The 17,228-nt window shown below is 36.2% G+C and overlaps 1 protein-coding gene across 2 annotated transcripts in view; it reads left to right on the top strand.

Moving 5' to 3' along the window:
• The first annotated feature begins 1,519 nt into the window (after nt 1-1,519).
• The window catches only part of LOC145259072 (phospholipid phosphatase 1-like), a 95,795-nt gene continuing 80,086 nt past the window's right edge, over nt 1,520-17,228 (top strand). Inside the window, exon 1 of one of the 2 annotated variants that reach the window (XM_080116700.1) lies at nt 1,520-1,645. In XM_080116700.1, the coding sequence (XP_079972826.1) occupies nt 1,580-1,645 (66 nt within the window). In that variant the 5' untranslated portion in view covers nt 1,520-1,579. Of the gene's footprint in view, nt 1,646-15,685; nt 15,912-17,228 lie in introns of those variants that run through there. The other variant, XM_080116701.1, reaches the window with a different exon arrangement.

Below are 17,228 nucleotides of genomic sequence, written 5' to 3'. Positions count from 1 at the left end.
TCTATTTCCTATCTGTACAAATCAACTATCAGACCGTGTATCATATTTTGACTGGTGAATTTCTGTCCCATTTGAAGGTTATTGATAAATTACAGAAATGTATCTGTAATTTTATTGGCCCATACACTTTATTCTTCACTGCAGGTAGAGAGAACAGAGTGGCAGAACTATAACAGAGCGCGTGGGGAAATATCAGCAGGAGCTGTAAGATAGCTGGCTTGCCGAAAAAAGCACATATGCAAATTAGGAAGCGTGCGAGATGAAAAATAAAAATAAAACGACACCATGTGGTCGAGCAGAAGAAAAAGGCGTTTGAAAAAGATGGATGTGTAAAGTCGAAGACAAGAAATGGCTGTCTATGGCCAGTGGGCAGTGGAACAGAAAGAGAAACGCTCACCAGGGGAGATGGACATGTGGCAGAGAAAGACTTTTGAAGCGGATGTCGAGACGGGGAGAAAAAAAAACGGTAATAAACGACCGGTGTTAAAACAGAAAGAAAAGCCGAGTCGAATTTATTTATTTTTGTTTGTTCCTTTTCGACGGTGCTGGACGGCGTGGGGGTCCGAGAGAGGTTTGAACTGTAACGAACACGATTTGAGCGTAACGGTCACGTTACAAAACAGCGACCGGCAACACGTCTGGGGTATTTGCTTAAACAACTAAATGAACTGTTTGTAAATTGTGTTAAATACTTATGACGTCATAGTTGATATGACGTAATCTAAACATGACTAGACGGTCATGGGATTTTCGTTGTTTTTTTTGTTTTTTGTTTTTTACAAAGGAGTCATCAGTTATCAAGGCCCGGGGGTCATTTGAGGATAAGAGTTAATGAGTGTACAGTAGTCAATGAGAAAATATCGTAGTAATCGTTAGTAGTGGAAATTTGGTAAATTGGATTACTTAAGGCGATGGTCTATCAAGAACTTGTTTACATTGGACTTGAAGACGACCAAATTGTAGTCAGCTGGAAAGTAGGGAAACAGAACAGTGTTCCACAGGCGTGCAGTTCTGAGAAAGAAACTTTGTTCATGGGATCTACGTTTAGGTTAAGGCACAGATAAGGAGTGGGGGAAATTATTGATAGTAGTTTCAGTTTTTCGTGTTTTTCGTGAAAGTTTGGCAAGGGGGGGCATAGATTGAAGCTCAGACGAGCACTTGCCATGAAAATAACAAAAATCGAAATAAACTGTATACTAATTTTGTAAACTGACCTAGAGGTACGTTTAAATGACTAGATATTATGCGGGAAGTATAATGCAACAGACGGACAGTGCGTCTTCTAAGAATCGGTGTCGCATCTCAACCTATAAAACTTAAAGATATTCGGTCGCTGAACTCAGATTCAGGGCATTTGGCAAAGAAACAATTACTTCTCAGATAAAACAATTACGCCCATTTCTACTGAATGCGTTCTTCTTTTATAGAAGAGCATTTTCAAGGGAAACAACTCGCTTTTCCCTGTACTTTATATAAAATAATTCTTAGTTTAAAAATTGCTTAGTGGGCAGATTTATTTTTTTTCGGGCCAGGTTATTTTGTTTTGCTTGTTGTTGTTTTTTTTTTTTTAGGGTTTACAATGAAGGATACAGCATGCGCCGCGTTTTGTCTTCGAAATTTGGAGTTATGCCGGAATAAGATGAAGGTATTTATTAACGTTTCTTGCTTTGCAGTTTGTTTTAATTATTATTTTTCTGTTTTTTGTTTTTTTGTTGCTGTTGTTTTTTGTTTTTTTTCCTTTGTCTTGTTCTCTTAAATAATTATTCGTCTTCTTTCCAGTTCTTTTTCTTCTTTTTCGCGCGAGGCAACATGTCGGCAATGCGTACTAGGCGAGGCAAAGTAAACACACCACTGACATAATAAGATCATGACGTCCATTAGGTTCCGGCAATTACAAGTTGGAAGTGGAGTAAAATGGGGTTTTATTTTAGAACTAGCAGGCCACTCGGTGTTGCCTGGTCGTCAAATACGCATAACTATAATATTTTAATTAACGCAGAATTCTTATTTATTATAAATAGAGGTAAAACTTGCAGAGAATCCTCTGTTTTGCGGTTGTTGTAAAAATGGAACAGAAATTTAAATTTCGTTCCGTTTTAAATTCGGTACATTTTTACATTACATCCAACTCATCGTTCACAGTCGACATGTCAACTCTTACAGGTTTTCGGGTATGCAGACAAGGTTGCGGGTGTCTATTCCGAAAACCGTTCTTAACATGGAGAGGTTGGGGTGTTTATTCATTGTAAGCATACCTAAAAACCTATAAAAGTCGACATTTCTAATGTGAACAGTTGGTTGGACTTATGTAAGAAAAAAAAAACCAAGAAAGGTACATTTCGTTCAAAAAATTAAATTATTTCGTTTTTGTCAATAAACTTTTATTTTTTTTATAAAAAAAAATCTTTCTTATATGTATATATACTAGCATGGGTGCCCGGCGTTGCTTGGCTGTTTGGAGGTGTATGCTGAGCAAAAAAAAAAAAAAAAAAAAAAAAAGTCAATTTTTTAAAAACTTTAACCCCTATTATGACCCCTTAAAATTTACTGTTTTGGGCTCAAACTAAGTTATTAAGTTAGATCCATGTCCAAGAAACCTATATGTAAAATTTCAAGTGTTTAGACCCAAAATTGGCGGAGGAGTTTGGTAGAGTTCTCAAAGGTCAAATCGTTGAAGTTTGACCCCTTAACAGCCAAATTTCTGGCCGAAAACCGATCAGATCGATTTTCCAAAATCTGTGTACCTTGTATATCAAATTTCGAGTCTGTAGACTAAAAATTGACAGTTATTGCGCAGGGAAATGTACACAGACAGACACACAAACACGTTCACTTTATATATATTATATATAAAAGTACGATTGTTGAATGTTATTCTTTCTATTATTTTCGTGTTTTTTTTGTTTGTTTTTTAGGCACAATAACAATAAAAGATTAAAACGGAACGAAATTTAAATTTCCGTTCCATTTTTACAGCAACCGTAAAACAGAGCATTCTCCGCAAGTTTTACCTAAATAGAAATGCAGTAGGGGTAATTCTGCATTTATCAACCTGCGATTTCCACGAAAATACTCGGGCGTGCTCGGCAGGTGACGGGAAGAACCGGTAACGCTTGACAAGTAGTTTTCTGAATATTAAGACATTTTTTCCAATGTATTACTTAATGAGTTTCAGTGGTCGTCGCCATTCTTAACATGGGAAGGGGAGTGGTAACAATTTGTATTTTCCCGGCCGTTGCCGCTCTGCCCGTCATCTGCCGAGCACACCCGAGTAACTTCGTGAAAATCGTAGGTCGATAAATGCAAAAGTACCACCATAGGTTAAATTCCTGAAAAAAAAAATAAATAAATAAATAAAAATGAAGTAAAAAAAATAAAAAAATGAATGAATCTGAGATGTGTATGTGAGTATTATTAAAAAAAACAAAAAACAGTTCACTTCTTGTAAGTAAAAAGAAAAAATAATCGAACTGATATCGAAATCAAACTCTAAAAACAGTCAAGTACGATAACCATTAGGCCAGCTTAGCACGTCCTTTAAAGAGTGTTTTCAAACCTACTTATTCTTAACATAAGTAATTTCTTATGTGAACGATTCACGCATGCGCAATCGTGAAACAGTTGACAAACATAAAAATTCGATGACCCCCCCTCCATCCTTTAGCAGCCCCTTTTCCGGATGAAACCAGATTAAAGTTTTCCACATGTCTGAATACCCTATGTACCAAATTTTAAGTGGAGATCAAAAATATGTTGAGTATATAGGTTGAGAAGCGTCCTCAAACACACGTATTCTCATTTTTATAGACTACATTTAATTAAAACAAACAAGTAAAAATACAGAAAATAAATCGGTGGTTATTTAGAATTACACTTGATTCAAAAAACAAAAATACAGAAAAATCTTTCTGATGTATGTACAAGTCACAGAACGAAAATGATATATTCCAATAATCATGTAAATTGATCAAGTAGTTCTTTTTATATGTAGAAAAATATTTTATACGATCTTTAGCAATTTTAACTGCATTCATTACAAGGCTAGTTTTGAATTGAGTTGCTCCCCCCCCCCCTTTATTTATAAAACATAACGAATAAAAAAAAAGCGTCTCGCTTCGGAATCAAATTTGATTATCTTATTTAGAATTGGAATTACAGAAAAAGCTTTATAATATACATATTATCAAGAATGAATATGCTATATTCCAAAAATCACGTAAATTGATCAAGTAGTTGTTTTTTTAACCAAAAAAAATAAATTTGATTCCGAAGCGAGACGCTATATATATATATATATATATATATATATATATATATATATATATATATATATATATATATATATATATAATTATGATTAGTTTTTTTTTTGGAAAAAGAATTCCAGCAGAGTGCTCAATTAAAAGGAAAATCCAAATTTTAAGAGCGTATTTATATTTTTATATTTTGTGTACAGAAAGTTGTTAGTTGAGACAGATCATTGGTACCGTCGGTTTCAAGCCCGATAATAAAGCCCGTTTAAGGTATCCTTATCAAGCTCTCTTCTACGAATATTGGCTGAAGAGAGCTTGATAAGGATACCTTAAACGGGCCTTATTAACGGGCTTGAAACCGACGGTACCAATGATCTGTCTCAACTAACAACTTTCTGTACACACATATATATATATATATATATATATATATATATATATATATATATATATATATATATGATTTATTGGAATCCTTTAAGATGAGTAATTTGTGTATTTATTTATTTACTAGCAGGCTGCTCGGCGTTGCCCGATCGTAAAATACGCATAAATACTGTATTTTAATTCATACAGAAACTGAGACATGTGCATGCGAGTATTATGATTTTTTTTTTCTAAACAGTACATTTCTTGAAAAAAAATACAAGAAAATATTCGGGCTGAAATCGATACTAAAGCCGAAAGACAGTGACTAAAGCACTACATAACCATTAGGCCGACTTGACACTTACTTATTTTTAACACCATGAATCTGTCATGTGAACGATTCACGCATGAGCATTCGTGTAACAGTTCGCAAACAGATAAAAATCCGACGACCCCACATACCAATTTTTCAATTTTGACCCCCTTAGCAGCCCTTTTTTCCAGATGAAAACCGATTAAAATCTTTTCCACGTGTCTAAATATGCTATATACCAAATTTCAAGTCTGTAGATAACCCTAACCCTAACTCTAACCCAACGCATTTCTATCCCGTCGCGATTAATCATCTGAAGAAGGCCAAAGGGTGAGTTGGCCGAAACGTAGTGAAACAAAATCAACAATTAAGATAAGAATAAGAGTCCACAAATAAATACATAAATGCGGGTATTCAGAGGTTTTGCAGTATTTACTGAGTCAGTCCCGACTATTGATGAGGTAATTCCAAGTTAGTTCCGGAAATGGCAACAACCTGTTGAATATTGAACGTATTTTTCTTTGTATACATGATCTCGGCAGGCGATAAATTTTCTTTCATTCTGATTTGGTGGTTTTCTGTAAACCATTAGAAAAGTTTACATACTTTTACCTTCTCGTCGGCTTTTTTTTTTTTTTAATATTCGTTGAAATGTATCGACAACACTCTGCCCGATTGTTATACGTCGTTGTTATATGTGTGATTGCTAACGAATCACAAACTTTAAAGTCACTTCCGGTGAACATCTCAGTCACTTTGTCACTTACCATGGTATTCCGTATTCCCAGTCGACTAAACACTTCGTTTAACATTCGTATTTGCGGTTGTTAGATGTTATACATGATGCGGCAAAAAATATTTCCCATACTTTAAACTTTTAACCATATGTTGTTATTGAACTTATGCAAGTGCCAGTGATTTCATTTAGCTAATAACTTGCCATTTTTTTTCAGATACCCTCATCAAGCAATATGGTTTGAAGTGGTGCGCATTGTGCTTTTACTGTAGAAATAGTTTTGGAGAATAGTGAATCTGTAACTGCAACACAAAGCTTTCCGAGTTCATTACAAGTTAGGACGGCATGATGCTATTCTAGATAGAAAATCAATGCAGCTGTGAGTTGAAAATTTCAGAGCTACATGTTAGGCACTTAAAAGAAAGCCACCTGAAAGGCCTCGAAACGCTCGAACGCCAGACAATATTCGAGCTGTTAGACTTTCTGTTACTCAGTTTCCTGTAGCTTGCAAACATGTTTTGACCTTGAGTGTCTGATCAAACAGTAAGAAGAATTCTACACACTAATATATAGTTCCATTTATGCAAATTAATGATTGCTCAGCAACTGCATGAGCTCGACTAGAAAGATCGCATGTCAAAATGAGGGAGATATTTCTGCCGAACCGTGTAATAGAAAATCTCTGACCATTTATAATAGCTATCTACGATCACAAAATAATAATATTTATTTAATGGCCCTACGTTGTGTAACGTGGTTACCGTCGCAGCTACAAAAATAAATCAAAATCCGACTCGGCTTTTCTTTCTGTTTTAGCAAAAGGCATTTATTACCTTTATTTTCCAAACAATGTACGATTCTTGTTTTTTCTAACTGTTCATTTCGTCTGCCATGAGATTAACAAAAACTTGTCGAGTGTTACATTAATATCGAATTCTCCTTCGAGTTTTCGCTTGCTTTCCGAAATAACCTTTTGCTATTGTTTCTGTAGTTCGTAATTCAGGTTTGCCTATCTTTTTCCAGGTAGTTTCGTCAATTTTAGAAATGTCACTCGCTGTATACAACTAACAAGTAATATTTCGACCATTAACTTTCATATCAACATATTTTCTTTTCCCATTATTTTTCATAACTTGATTAAAAAGCATTTGCACTTTTCGGCTTCTGTAAATTTTTTCTTTCTACACACTGAAGCCTTATGCCCCGGCTGAGCATATTCAAGACAAATCTTGTTCTTAAAATGACATCTACTTGTAGTAGGATTCGAACTCCCACATGCTTTGCAATTATTTTTTTTTCTTTCATTTTGTTTTTCCTTTCTTTTATAAGTTTTTTTCCTTTCTTTATAGCGACGCTTGACTTTAATTCAGACAACAACATTTTTTTTAATACATATGTCATTTTAATTTTATTTATTGCGAACTATTATCCTCATCTTTTCTTAGTTGTTTCACGACGTTTCGGCCAACTATTCCTCTGGCCTTCGTCAGGTGGTAACCGCGACGGGATAGGAACTCTGGATCTCCTGACTGCATCCACTGCAATTACTGCCTTCCGTAGTTGTTATTGTCTCACCCCGTTTTGGCCAAGTAAACCTCTGGCCGGCTTTGGGTAGGATTGAAACCCCTATCTTCAGATAATTCTCACTTGGAACAGAAGAGATTCAACGTCTCAATCAACTGCGCCACGGGCCCCGAGGAAATAAATAAGATTAATAAATAATACTCATCTCAATAATGAATTCCAATTAAATGATATATATGTTATCCTGTCTGATATTAATTTCTGATATCCTTTCGATACTTTCTGTGATGTTATCTCGTATCTTGTTTTAATATTGCCAATATCTTCGACCGAATCACTTTATCCTTATTCGATGTCAAACTCTTTAGAAATATTGAATATTTAAACATGTCTTCTTTCAGGTCTCTAAGTTTGTACTGTTCACACTGTGCATGTACTTTTCCGGTGTATATTACGAAATCTTCATCGTCTTTTTTTTTTTGTTTTTTAATTATGTTCAAACATTTATATCTAGTATGCAACAAATTATCCCTTTCTGCAAACATTTTGGATAGAATTTCTACAGTTTCTCCGAACGAGATTTCTTCCGGTTTATTTGGCAAAGTGTAATTTGCATATTTCGTGTTTTCATAGTCGTCTAACCTTTTTAGTACTAACATAACATTTTCTTCATCGGATCATGATTGAGACATTTTTGCAAAAATTGTCTCCTATTTTTTGAGGTCCTGGACATGACCTTAAACCTTTTTTTTTTTACACAGTGATCACGACTTATCAAGGCCCGGAAGCCACTCAGGGATAAGGGTTATTGCAAGTACATTACGTTAGTGTGGAGATTTGATGAAGTGTTTACTTAAAGGGGCGGTTCATTAGGAATTTGTCAACATTGGACTTGAAGACATCCAAGTTGTAGTCCAGTGGGAAGCAGGCAGACGGAACAGAGTTCCACAGGCGTGCAGTTCTAAGAAAGAAGCTTTGTTCATGGAATCCGCGTTTTGATTTAGGCACAGATATAGAGTGGGGGAAATTTTTCACAGTGGATTCAGCTAGACGGGTGTTTTTCGTGAAAGATTGGCGAGGGGGGGGGGGACCAGAGATTGGAGTTCAGACCAGCACTAGCCATGGAAATAACGATAAAACAAGGATAGGCTCGCAAAGTCTCTTCTGTGGGAGAGACGTTGCAGGGTAGAGAAAAGGGCATCCCCCACTAAGCCACGAAGTCTATTTTGTACTCTGTCAAGGCAGGATAGGCTGTTTTTAGCAGCTCCTGCCCAGATATGGCAACAGTATTCCATCCTTTGACGTACTTGGCTATATCCAGTGGTGAGGCCCCAGCTTACGGGCTTTGGATTCGGTATTAGATAATTTTTTGTAGGAATTTTTGACACCCCTAACACGAAACTGCGAATAAAATACAAAAATCTCGTAATTTCTCTGTTAAAAGTGGGTTGTTTATTTTCTTTATGGATTATACTTCCAAAATAAACTATTAAAGTTGTTTTAAAAGTAATAGAAATATATTTTTTTTAAACAGTAATGAATTTTCCAAACTCAATATTTTTCAATTTTTAAACTTTAAAAATCTATCAAAATGTTTCTATTTTTACGATATTTTCAGGGTCAATGTGAAATTTTATGTTCTTTCCAATAAACCGAATATAATATTTTAGACAAACGTTGTTTTTTTTTTAATTCACGCCTCCCCCCATTTTCAAGTGTCTATTAAAAAGTAAATAATTAATTTACTCACCGAAAAGTAAATAATTAATTTACTCACAAATTGAAGAGAAAAGGTCAATAAATAATATATTCAAATTTAAAACAAAAAATACGTAGTGTTTTTTAGAATTTTACCTGTAAAGTTTGAAGTTTAAAACCTTTTTTTTTTTAACCACGTTATTTGTTTTTTCTTTTTTTTAATGGAGCCTTGGTCCTTGCTCCTTTAATTGAAAAAAATTAGGGCTTGAATTACATTTTTCGAGGAGTTATAAGCTTGGAAAGACAGGGGGTCGAATAATTCACGCCTCCCACTTTGAAATGTCTATTAAAAAGTAAATAATTAATTTATGTACCAAAGTCTTATATATCACAAATTGAAGAGAAAAGATCAATAAATAATATATTCAAATTTAAAACAAAAAAAAGTACTATTTTTTAGAAATTTACCTGTAAAGTCCGAAGTTTAAAACCTTTAAAAAAAAAAAAAAAACACGTTGTTTTTTTGTTTTTTTTTTTTAATGAAACCTTGGTCCTTGCTCCTTTAATTGAAAAAAAAATTAGGGCTTGAATTACATTTTTCGAGGAGTTATAAGCTTGGAAGATGGGGTGGAATTATTCACTATTTTCACGAAATTTCTGACACACCTAGCGCTATGCTCTCTGCAGAAAACGTGTTTGAACCTTGTTCTCGTCCGCCTGGCTTTAGTAATACATTTTTCAAAATGTCCGGCTATTTTACAGTTTGCTTTTGCACATCTACCTATATAAGAGCCAACCCTAACCCTAACCCTAACCCATCTACCTATATAAGAGCCAGGTACGTCCAAGGATGACAAGTGTTTTGGTAGTATCTGACCCCAAGATCAACGCCCAAGGACGGTTGGCGTGGAAACAAAGTCGATGGAAATTTACTACGAAACGTGATTATTAGGGCTAGGACAACAGCATATTCTTTTCATTGTTTTGACTCTCGAGTGTGTATCCGTTGATATCTTATATGCTTTTATATAGAGTGATGTGGTTCTCGGTTGATTAACTATATCTAAGTGTGTCGGATATATACTTGAGAATTAAAGCAACGAAAAGAATATGCTGTTGTCATAGCCCTAGTGATTATTCACGGAGCTAATCAGAAGAGAAGGGAATGTGTCGTAACGATCCCTGATTGGCCAGTTTAGACCGGGGAAAATTCACTCCCCACCCGTCCACCTCCTTATATAAGCTTATGCACGAGCGGTTTTTAGTTAGTTGAGAGCAGCTGAGCATTGGAATTGGGAGAATCGAATTGATAGCGAGCTGAACCCCAAAAGTTCCGGACCGTGTTTAAATTACGCCAACTCTGAGATGCTGCTGTTAATCTCTCGCTCGCAAGCCGAATAACATTTTCGTCACATATCGTATTTTGCATAAACAAAAAAGAGAATAGATTTGTGTGTGGCGAGAAAATCTTCACTGTTGTTAACATTACCGCAACAAAGGCTTCCCCGCCCCCCACACCTACCTCTGCAAACTGTTCGTGATAACATAGAACGAAAAGAAGGAAAAAAAAAGTCAGATTCACGTAATCGTGCTTATAAGTTTTCCATCTATCGACGTTTATGATATACGAAAATTGAATCTGGAATTATGGATGACTGTTTCTCCAGGTGAAAGCACTATCGGTTGCAGATGATGCGACATGTGTTGATTGTGATTTATTTTCAACTACCTATACTTTTATCTTTGTACAGTGGTACTATATTAGAACTTTGCATTGTTGCCAGACCGGACGATCAACTTGAGCTATTTTTCAGGAACCATCTATAAGGAGAGGAGTACCTACCTCGAGACCAGAGAGAGGGGCGTGGCCCGTGTATCAACAAACACGACATGGCTGGGCCGCACCTGTCTCTCTGGATCGGCGGACTTTTCTTGTTGAAACAGAATTTGTCTTTCCTTTTCTTCTCGCGCACACTTTCTAATTTGCACATGCTTTTTTTCAGTTACTGCTACTGATATTCTTTTCGCAGCCAGCAATCCTTCGCTGCTGCTGATACTTTCACACAGGCTCATGTGCACTATATTATACATATGCAATTTGTTAAAATAGTTATCTCCCCTTAGTTAGCAGCCATAATGACTTAAATGTGCACGCTTTCAGTTAGGTATACAACGTACGCACGCACACTCACTGCTGCCCAACATCTGACCATGTGCGACCAGCGGTGTTGTATCAAACAACGTCACAACACGAATTAGACACATTCTAAGCAGCATTAGTGCCCTCTGCAACACGTTCACTAGTAATAATCTCTTTTTTTTTTGAGAGAGAGAGAGAGATAACCATACAGTCCTTCTGAAGAAAAGAAAAATAAGAGACGCTAACGGACAGAGCATCACAGCAACAATCAGCTTTGATTATTTTACATAATTTGCGGCGATTCGTGATCGTTTGACTTTGTTATATTCAGGAGAAATAGACGAAATCTCTCTCAAATAGTTCTTTACTTCTTAAATTTAACTTTCTAATTGTAACAGAGCGCGTATGAGCGCGTGGGAAAATATCAGTAGGAGCTGTAAATTGGCTTGCGATGATATTAACAGCAGTAGCCGGAAAAAAAGCACATATGCAAATTCAGAAGTGTGTGCGAGCTTACGTGAAAAGAAAAAGTTAAAAGGACACCACATGGTCAGAAGAAAAAGTGTGGTTGAAAAGATAGACGTGTAAAGTCGAAGACGAGAAATGGATCTACAGCGTGTAGTGGAGTAGAAAGAAAAAACGCGACCGGATGAGATGGCCATGTTGCTCTGCAGTGGCAGAGACTTTTAAGCTGATGTCGAGACGAGGAGAAAGAAAAACGGTAATAGACGACTACTGTTAAAAAAAAAAAAAAAAGAAAAGACGAGTCGGATTTATTTAGTTTTGTTTGTTTTCGACGGCGTCGGATGGCGTGGGAGATCCGAGAGAAGTTTAAACTATAACGAACACGGTTCAAGCGCAATGGTCACGTTACATAATCTAAAAAATATGTGACACAAATGGACATCGGCTGCAGTGAAGAGGTGAGATTTTGCTGATTGTCGGGTTGGTTAAAGTTATTTATGCCGAGGGAACACCAGCGCTGCAAGTTTTTTCAGAGCACATTTCAATGAAATATTTGTAAAACAAGTACAGGATTGTAATATGTGGCGATATGACAGGGGTTCAGACTTAGTAGACAGTTTGGGAACTATTAGATTAGGGATTATTCTTAGGACTCTACCAAAGAGAAAGAAACCAGTACATAGTACCAGTTATAAGTGTAGATGTAGATGTCTCTTGATTAATAACTTTTATGGAAGCTATTATTAAGAAGATAACGTAAGGAATAGAAGCCTCGAAAGACAATGGATACCCCCTGTAAGTATAGTTATGTGAGTAATTATGAAGTAAGAGTTGCACAATCTCCAACCACACTCCTCCTGAATGGGCACTGCTTGAGTCCAGTGACAAGTAGAAGTTCTAGACGACTGGAAACAATGTCAAGATATGCGGAAAACACATACAGCACCTGGTATTCCTAAATGGTCACCCATTTTAGTACTGATCAGTCTCAACGTTGCTAAACTTTGGTGACCTAACGGGACTCGGTGTGTCAACGTGATTATGCCGTGCATCAAGAAAAGACAACAACAGAGAGAAAAAAATAAGTAACGACAGAGATTAAAAAAAAAAAAAGAAAAAGATGAGGACTTCAGCTGACACTCGTCATCCAACTGTGATGCTGCTGCATTCAAACTGTTGACATATTTGTTCTGCATCCCCTATGCCCTGCAGATTCAGCGCCGGTATCTACTTTGTCATTCTGTACCCAATGATCTAGTCCAAGGTCTCGATTCTGCTGTCTCGAAAAAGTGATCACCCCTTCTCGAATCATCATCATCATCATCATCATCATCATCATCATCATCACATCGTAAGAATCCGAAGATTGGCATTGGTTTCTCTGATAATTGTCTAGTCAGAATTCTTTCTAGAACGACATCGGGTATTTGCGAGTGGGGGGGGGGCACGTGAAGTTTGTCTACATCCCAAGTGAAAGTGATTTTTGCTGAACGAACTGGATTCGAACTTGGAACCCTCAGGTCGTCAGTCCGTATCGTTAACCACTTGATCGTCAATGTCGTGAAAATAACGCCCAAGATGAGAACAGTAGTCCGAAAAATCCAAATTATACGAACTATTTTTTAATCCATTAGAAAAATCAAGTCTTGTTTGTTTGTTTTTACGTTATTTTTGAATGCATTGATTGGGTTTTTACTCTCTAATTTGGATTTTTTATACCTGTTCGTTCACTTTTACTAAAAGGGTTAGGTTAAGGTTAAAATTACGGCACCGTTGGTTGAATAGACAACATGCCTGACAGATGCGGACGTCACGTAGAAACTTAAAATTGCGAAATGCGGATATAAGAATGAAATGCGTTTTTATAGTTTTATACGTAAAAAAGAAACCGACTTTTCTGCGTTTTCTCTTTTTATCAGACGGTTTTATCGAAATTTTTTGCATTTAACGAAAATTTGAATAAAACAAAAACATTGCAAACGAAAAGGAAGTTGCGACTGCATGTTTTTTTATTATTATTAAATGGGTTCATCACGAGATTAGTTCATTTGAATAATTTTAATTAACCTTTTAGAGAAATATTATTTTAATTATTTTAAATTTTTAGTTTTTCTAAGAGTAACATTGATTCCAAAATTCTCGGAAAAAAGAGGACGCAAAAATATTAAAGAGTTAGGTAATAAATTGCTGAAAAAAAAATGAATTGAACGAATCACTTAAAGAAAATTTCGATAAAAAAAATTTGTTTGAAAAAGAGAAGACGCAAAAAGAAAGTCGGTATTATTTCTTTCTTTATTTTTTTTAAATTTATTTTTTCTTTTTTGCGTCAAAAACTATTAAAACGCATTTCGTTCCTATTGTGGCCGTTACTGTTTAACTGTATCTCTACAATTCAAACCTCTCTCGGACCCCCCACGCTGTCTAGTACTGTCGCAAAGGAGCAAACCAACAAAAATAAATAAATCCGACTCAGCATTTTTTTAAAAGTGCAAATAAAATGCATTTATTCGTGGTTAATCCAAAATAACGAATTTCATTATTTTTCGAAAGTCTTTTCACAGATCACATAATATTTTTTTTTTAAATATTCATAATTATTTACTGTTGTTTTTAAAAGGGCAAAAGTCTGTAGTCACGTTTTTTAACAGAATAAACGCTTTAAAATAAGTGAAACCACTAACAACTTAGCCAGTTAGGTAGAAAACGAACAATTAGAAAATCGATTTTATTTTTTTTTTTAAGAACAACAGTAAACAAGAAAAATATTTTTTTTTAATATTATGGTGGGCATAGTCTCTTTTAAAAAACAATATCTCCTTCAAGAACGGTCATAAAATGTTTTCAATCGATATTTATTCAATAAGGGACTAGTTTTCCTACCCTGCAAAAAAGGACGAGTTTTCCGGGTACGGATTTTTCACGTACGAGTTTTCCGGGGACGAGTTTTCCGGGCACCCCTTCAACCATGTGGAGTATTTTTCTCTCCTTTTCTTGTGACGCAAGCTCGCGCACACTGTCTAAGTTGCATACATGCTTTAACTGCTGCTGCTAATATTTTCTCTAGCCAGCTATCCGTCGGCTCCTGCTGTGATTTTCACACGTGCACTATATCCGCATTTCGCAATTTTAAGTTTCCAATTGACGTCAACATCTGCCGGCCCTTGTCTATTCAATCTACGAAAGGCCATATTGCCCATAAGAGAATAGGCTCAAATACAAGATAAAACCAAGTATCTCATTCAATCCAGGATAACGTCGGGTAGCCTTGCTAGTCATGTTACATAGTGTTCTCATTGAAGTTATCACTAGGGTTATCATAGAGGGGCACCAAATTGACGTTTGGTGTATAACATAAAAGGATTCCGTGTGCGTATGATCGTCTAGTTTCATATGCGGTTGTGTGTGTTCATATCTAATTGTTCATATGCTTTTGTGTGTGTGTGTGTGTGTGTGTGTGTGTGTGTGTGTTACATGCATTTTCTTCGACATACCTTACTTCATGTGTCGTCGATGTGATCCATCTGGAATTCATCTTCTCTTGAGCGGGAGACTGGTACCTGTTAGACGAAGATTTATCACTCCAAGACGATGAATGGGTTTTATAGTTTCTATTTACCTCCCAGATGTCGACACAGAATATGGAAGTAAATCTTGCTTGCTTTGAACACGTCAGCGTCCCCCACTCCCAGTGAAGGGGAGGGAACAGCTATTAAGCCGCCCGTCTTCTTCAAAGCCCAAATCCAGTCTCTCAGATCTAGCCAACCTGACCACGTCACTCATACGTAATCTGGTCAGCTGACCCTCGGTTCTGGTAAACGTGTCTACACTCCACGTTTACTCACCTCTCTCTCTCTCTCTCTCTCTCTCAATCCATTCTGTAACAGTCATTGATATAATGAGTTTCAATGGTGCAGACAATGCACACAAATGCATTTGACAGAAGCATTCCTGATTTTCTGCAACCGCAAAACAACGATCAGTGGCAAACGAGATCAGGATTTCCGCTTCCGGTTTCTTTCAATTGTCAAACCAATCACTGTTGAATCTATGCATACACGTCACAAGAATTTCAGCGTTTGTTGTTTTATTACGAAAAAATCGCGACAATTTTACTGTGGTCACGTGACACATCGTCTGTGTTTTTATTTAGAGAAACTTAGTTACATCTTTGAACACATTATGACGTAAGCTTAAGTTGAGGATTTATATCCTCGTACCCTCTCCCCCGAAATCAACAGAGATTAGAGCATTCCTGCAATGATCTGGTTCCTGTTGATTGCGGTATGATACTGGTTCTGTGCAGTTCTAGAAGGTCCACACTCGCAGGCTTTGCCTTCTCTCTTTGAGAAAGGGGTTATTTTATTGCTAATCGCCTGGGGCGCCTTTACCGGGAATGCCAACGGGGCTGCACAGGTACTTTTTTTATTTATTTATTTTTTTTTTTTTTTGCACGTCAGAGTGTCCATCCTTGGGGGCACTGACTTCTCAATTTCACTTTCCGACCCCGGCATCACAGTTCTTGCAGTGTGAGAGAAATAAAAACCAAGCTTAATTTGAAAATTAAGAAAATCAAATAATCTAGTATATCTATAAAGGTGAAAATATGTGTGTGTGTGTGTGTGTGTGTGTGTGTGTGTGTGTGTGTGTGTGAGACGATACTTCTCAACCTATATACGCAACGAATTTTTGATCTACAGACTTGAAATTTAGTATATAGGGTATTCAGACATATGGAAAATTTTTCGTCCGGAAAAAGAGCCACTAAGGGGTCATTGGTATATAGGGATCGTCGGATTTTTATCTGTTTGTTAACTGTTTCATGAATACACATTTGTGAACCGTTCAAATGACAATTTATGTTAAGAATAAGTAGGTTTGAAAACATCTTTTGAAGAGCGTGTCAAGCTGGCCTAAGGCTATCGTACGTGACTCGCTGTCTTTAGGATTTGGTTTCGATCTCAGCTCGAGTATTTCTTTTTTTACATACATGATGTGAACTGTTTAGAAAAAAGAAAACCCCATAATATTCGCATTCACATATCTCAGTTTATTTCCGTTTTTTTTTTAATTATTATTTCATTCATTTATTTATTTTTTTTAAAGGAATTTAACATTACATTTAATACCTACAGTATTTTTGCTTATAATAAATAAGAATTCTGCATTAATTAAAAGATATTTTTTTTTTTACACAGTGATTACCACTTATCAAGGCCCGGAAGCCACTCAGGGATAAGGGTTATTGCAAGTACATTACGTTAGTGTGGAGATTTGATGAAGTGTTTATTTAAGGGGGCGGTTCATTAGGAATTTGTTAACATTGGACTTGAACACATCCAAGTTGTAGTCCGGTGGGAAGCAGGCAGTCGGAACAGAGTTCCACAGGCGTGCAGTTCTAAGAAAGAAGCTTTGTTCATGGAATTCGCGTTTTGATTTAGGCACAGATATAGAGTGGGGGAAATCTTTCACAGTGGATTCAGCTAGACGGGTGTTTTTCGTGAAAGATTGGCGAGAGGGGGGCCAGAGATTGGAGTTCAGACGAGCAAATAAGATCATTTTATTTATTTACTAACTAAAAGAGAGGCTTGTCCTGTTTCAACCCAATAATAAAAAAAAAATGGAATTGTACGAAAACGTTGTCTTGTACTCGTTAGGTTATAAAAAAAATGGCTTTACGCCAAAATGTACGCAAATTCATCCAGTAGTTTTGTTTTACAAAATAAAATAAAA

The sequence above is a fragment of the Euprymna scolopes genome, chromosome 34 (assembly GCF_053919585.1).
Source record: "Euprymna scolopes isolate OS-2025 chromosome 34, ASM5391958v1, whole genome shotgun sequence".
Taxonomy (NCBI): Eukaryota; Metazoa; Mollusca; class Cephalopoda; order Sepiida; family Sepiolidae; genus Euprymna; species Euprymna scolopes.
This window is presented reverse-complemented; position numbering and strand designations above follow the sequence as displayed.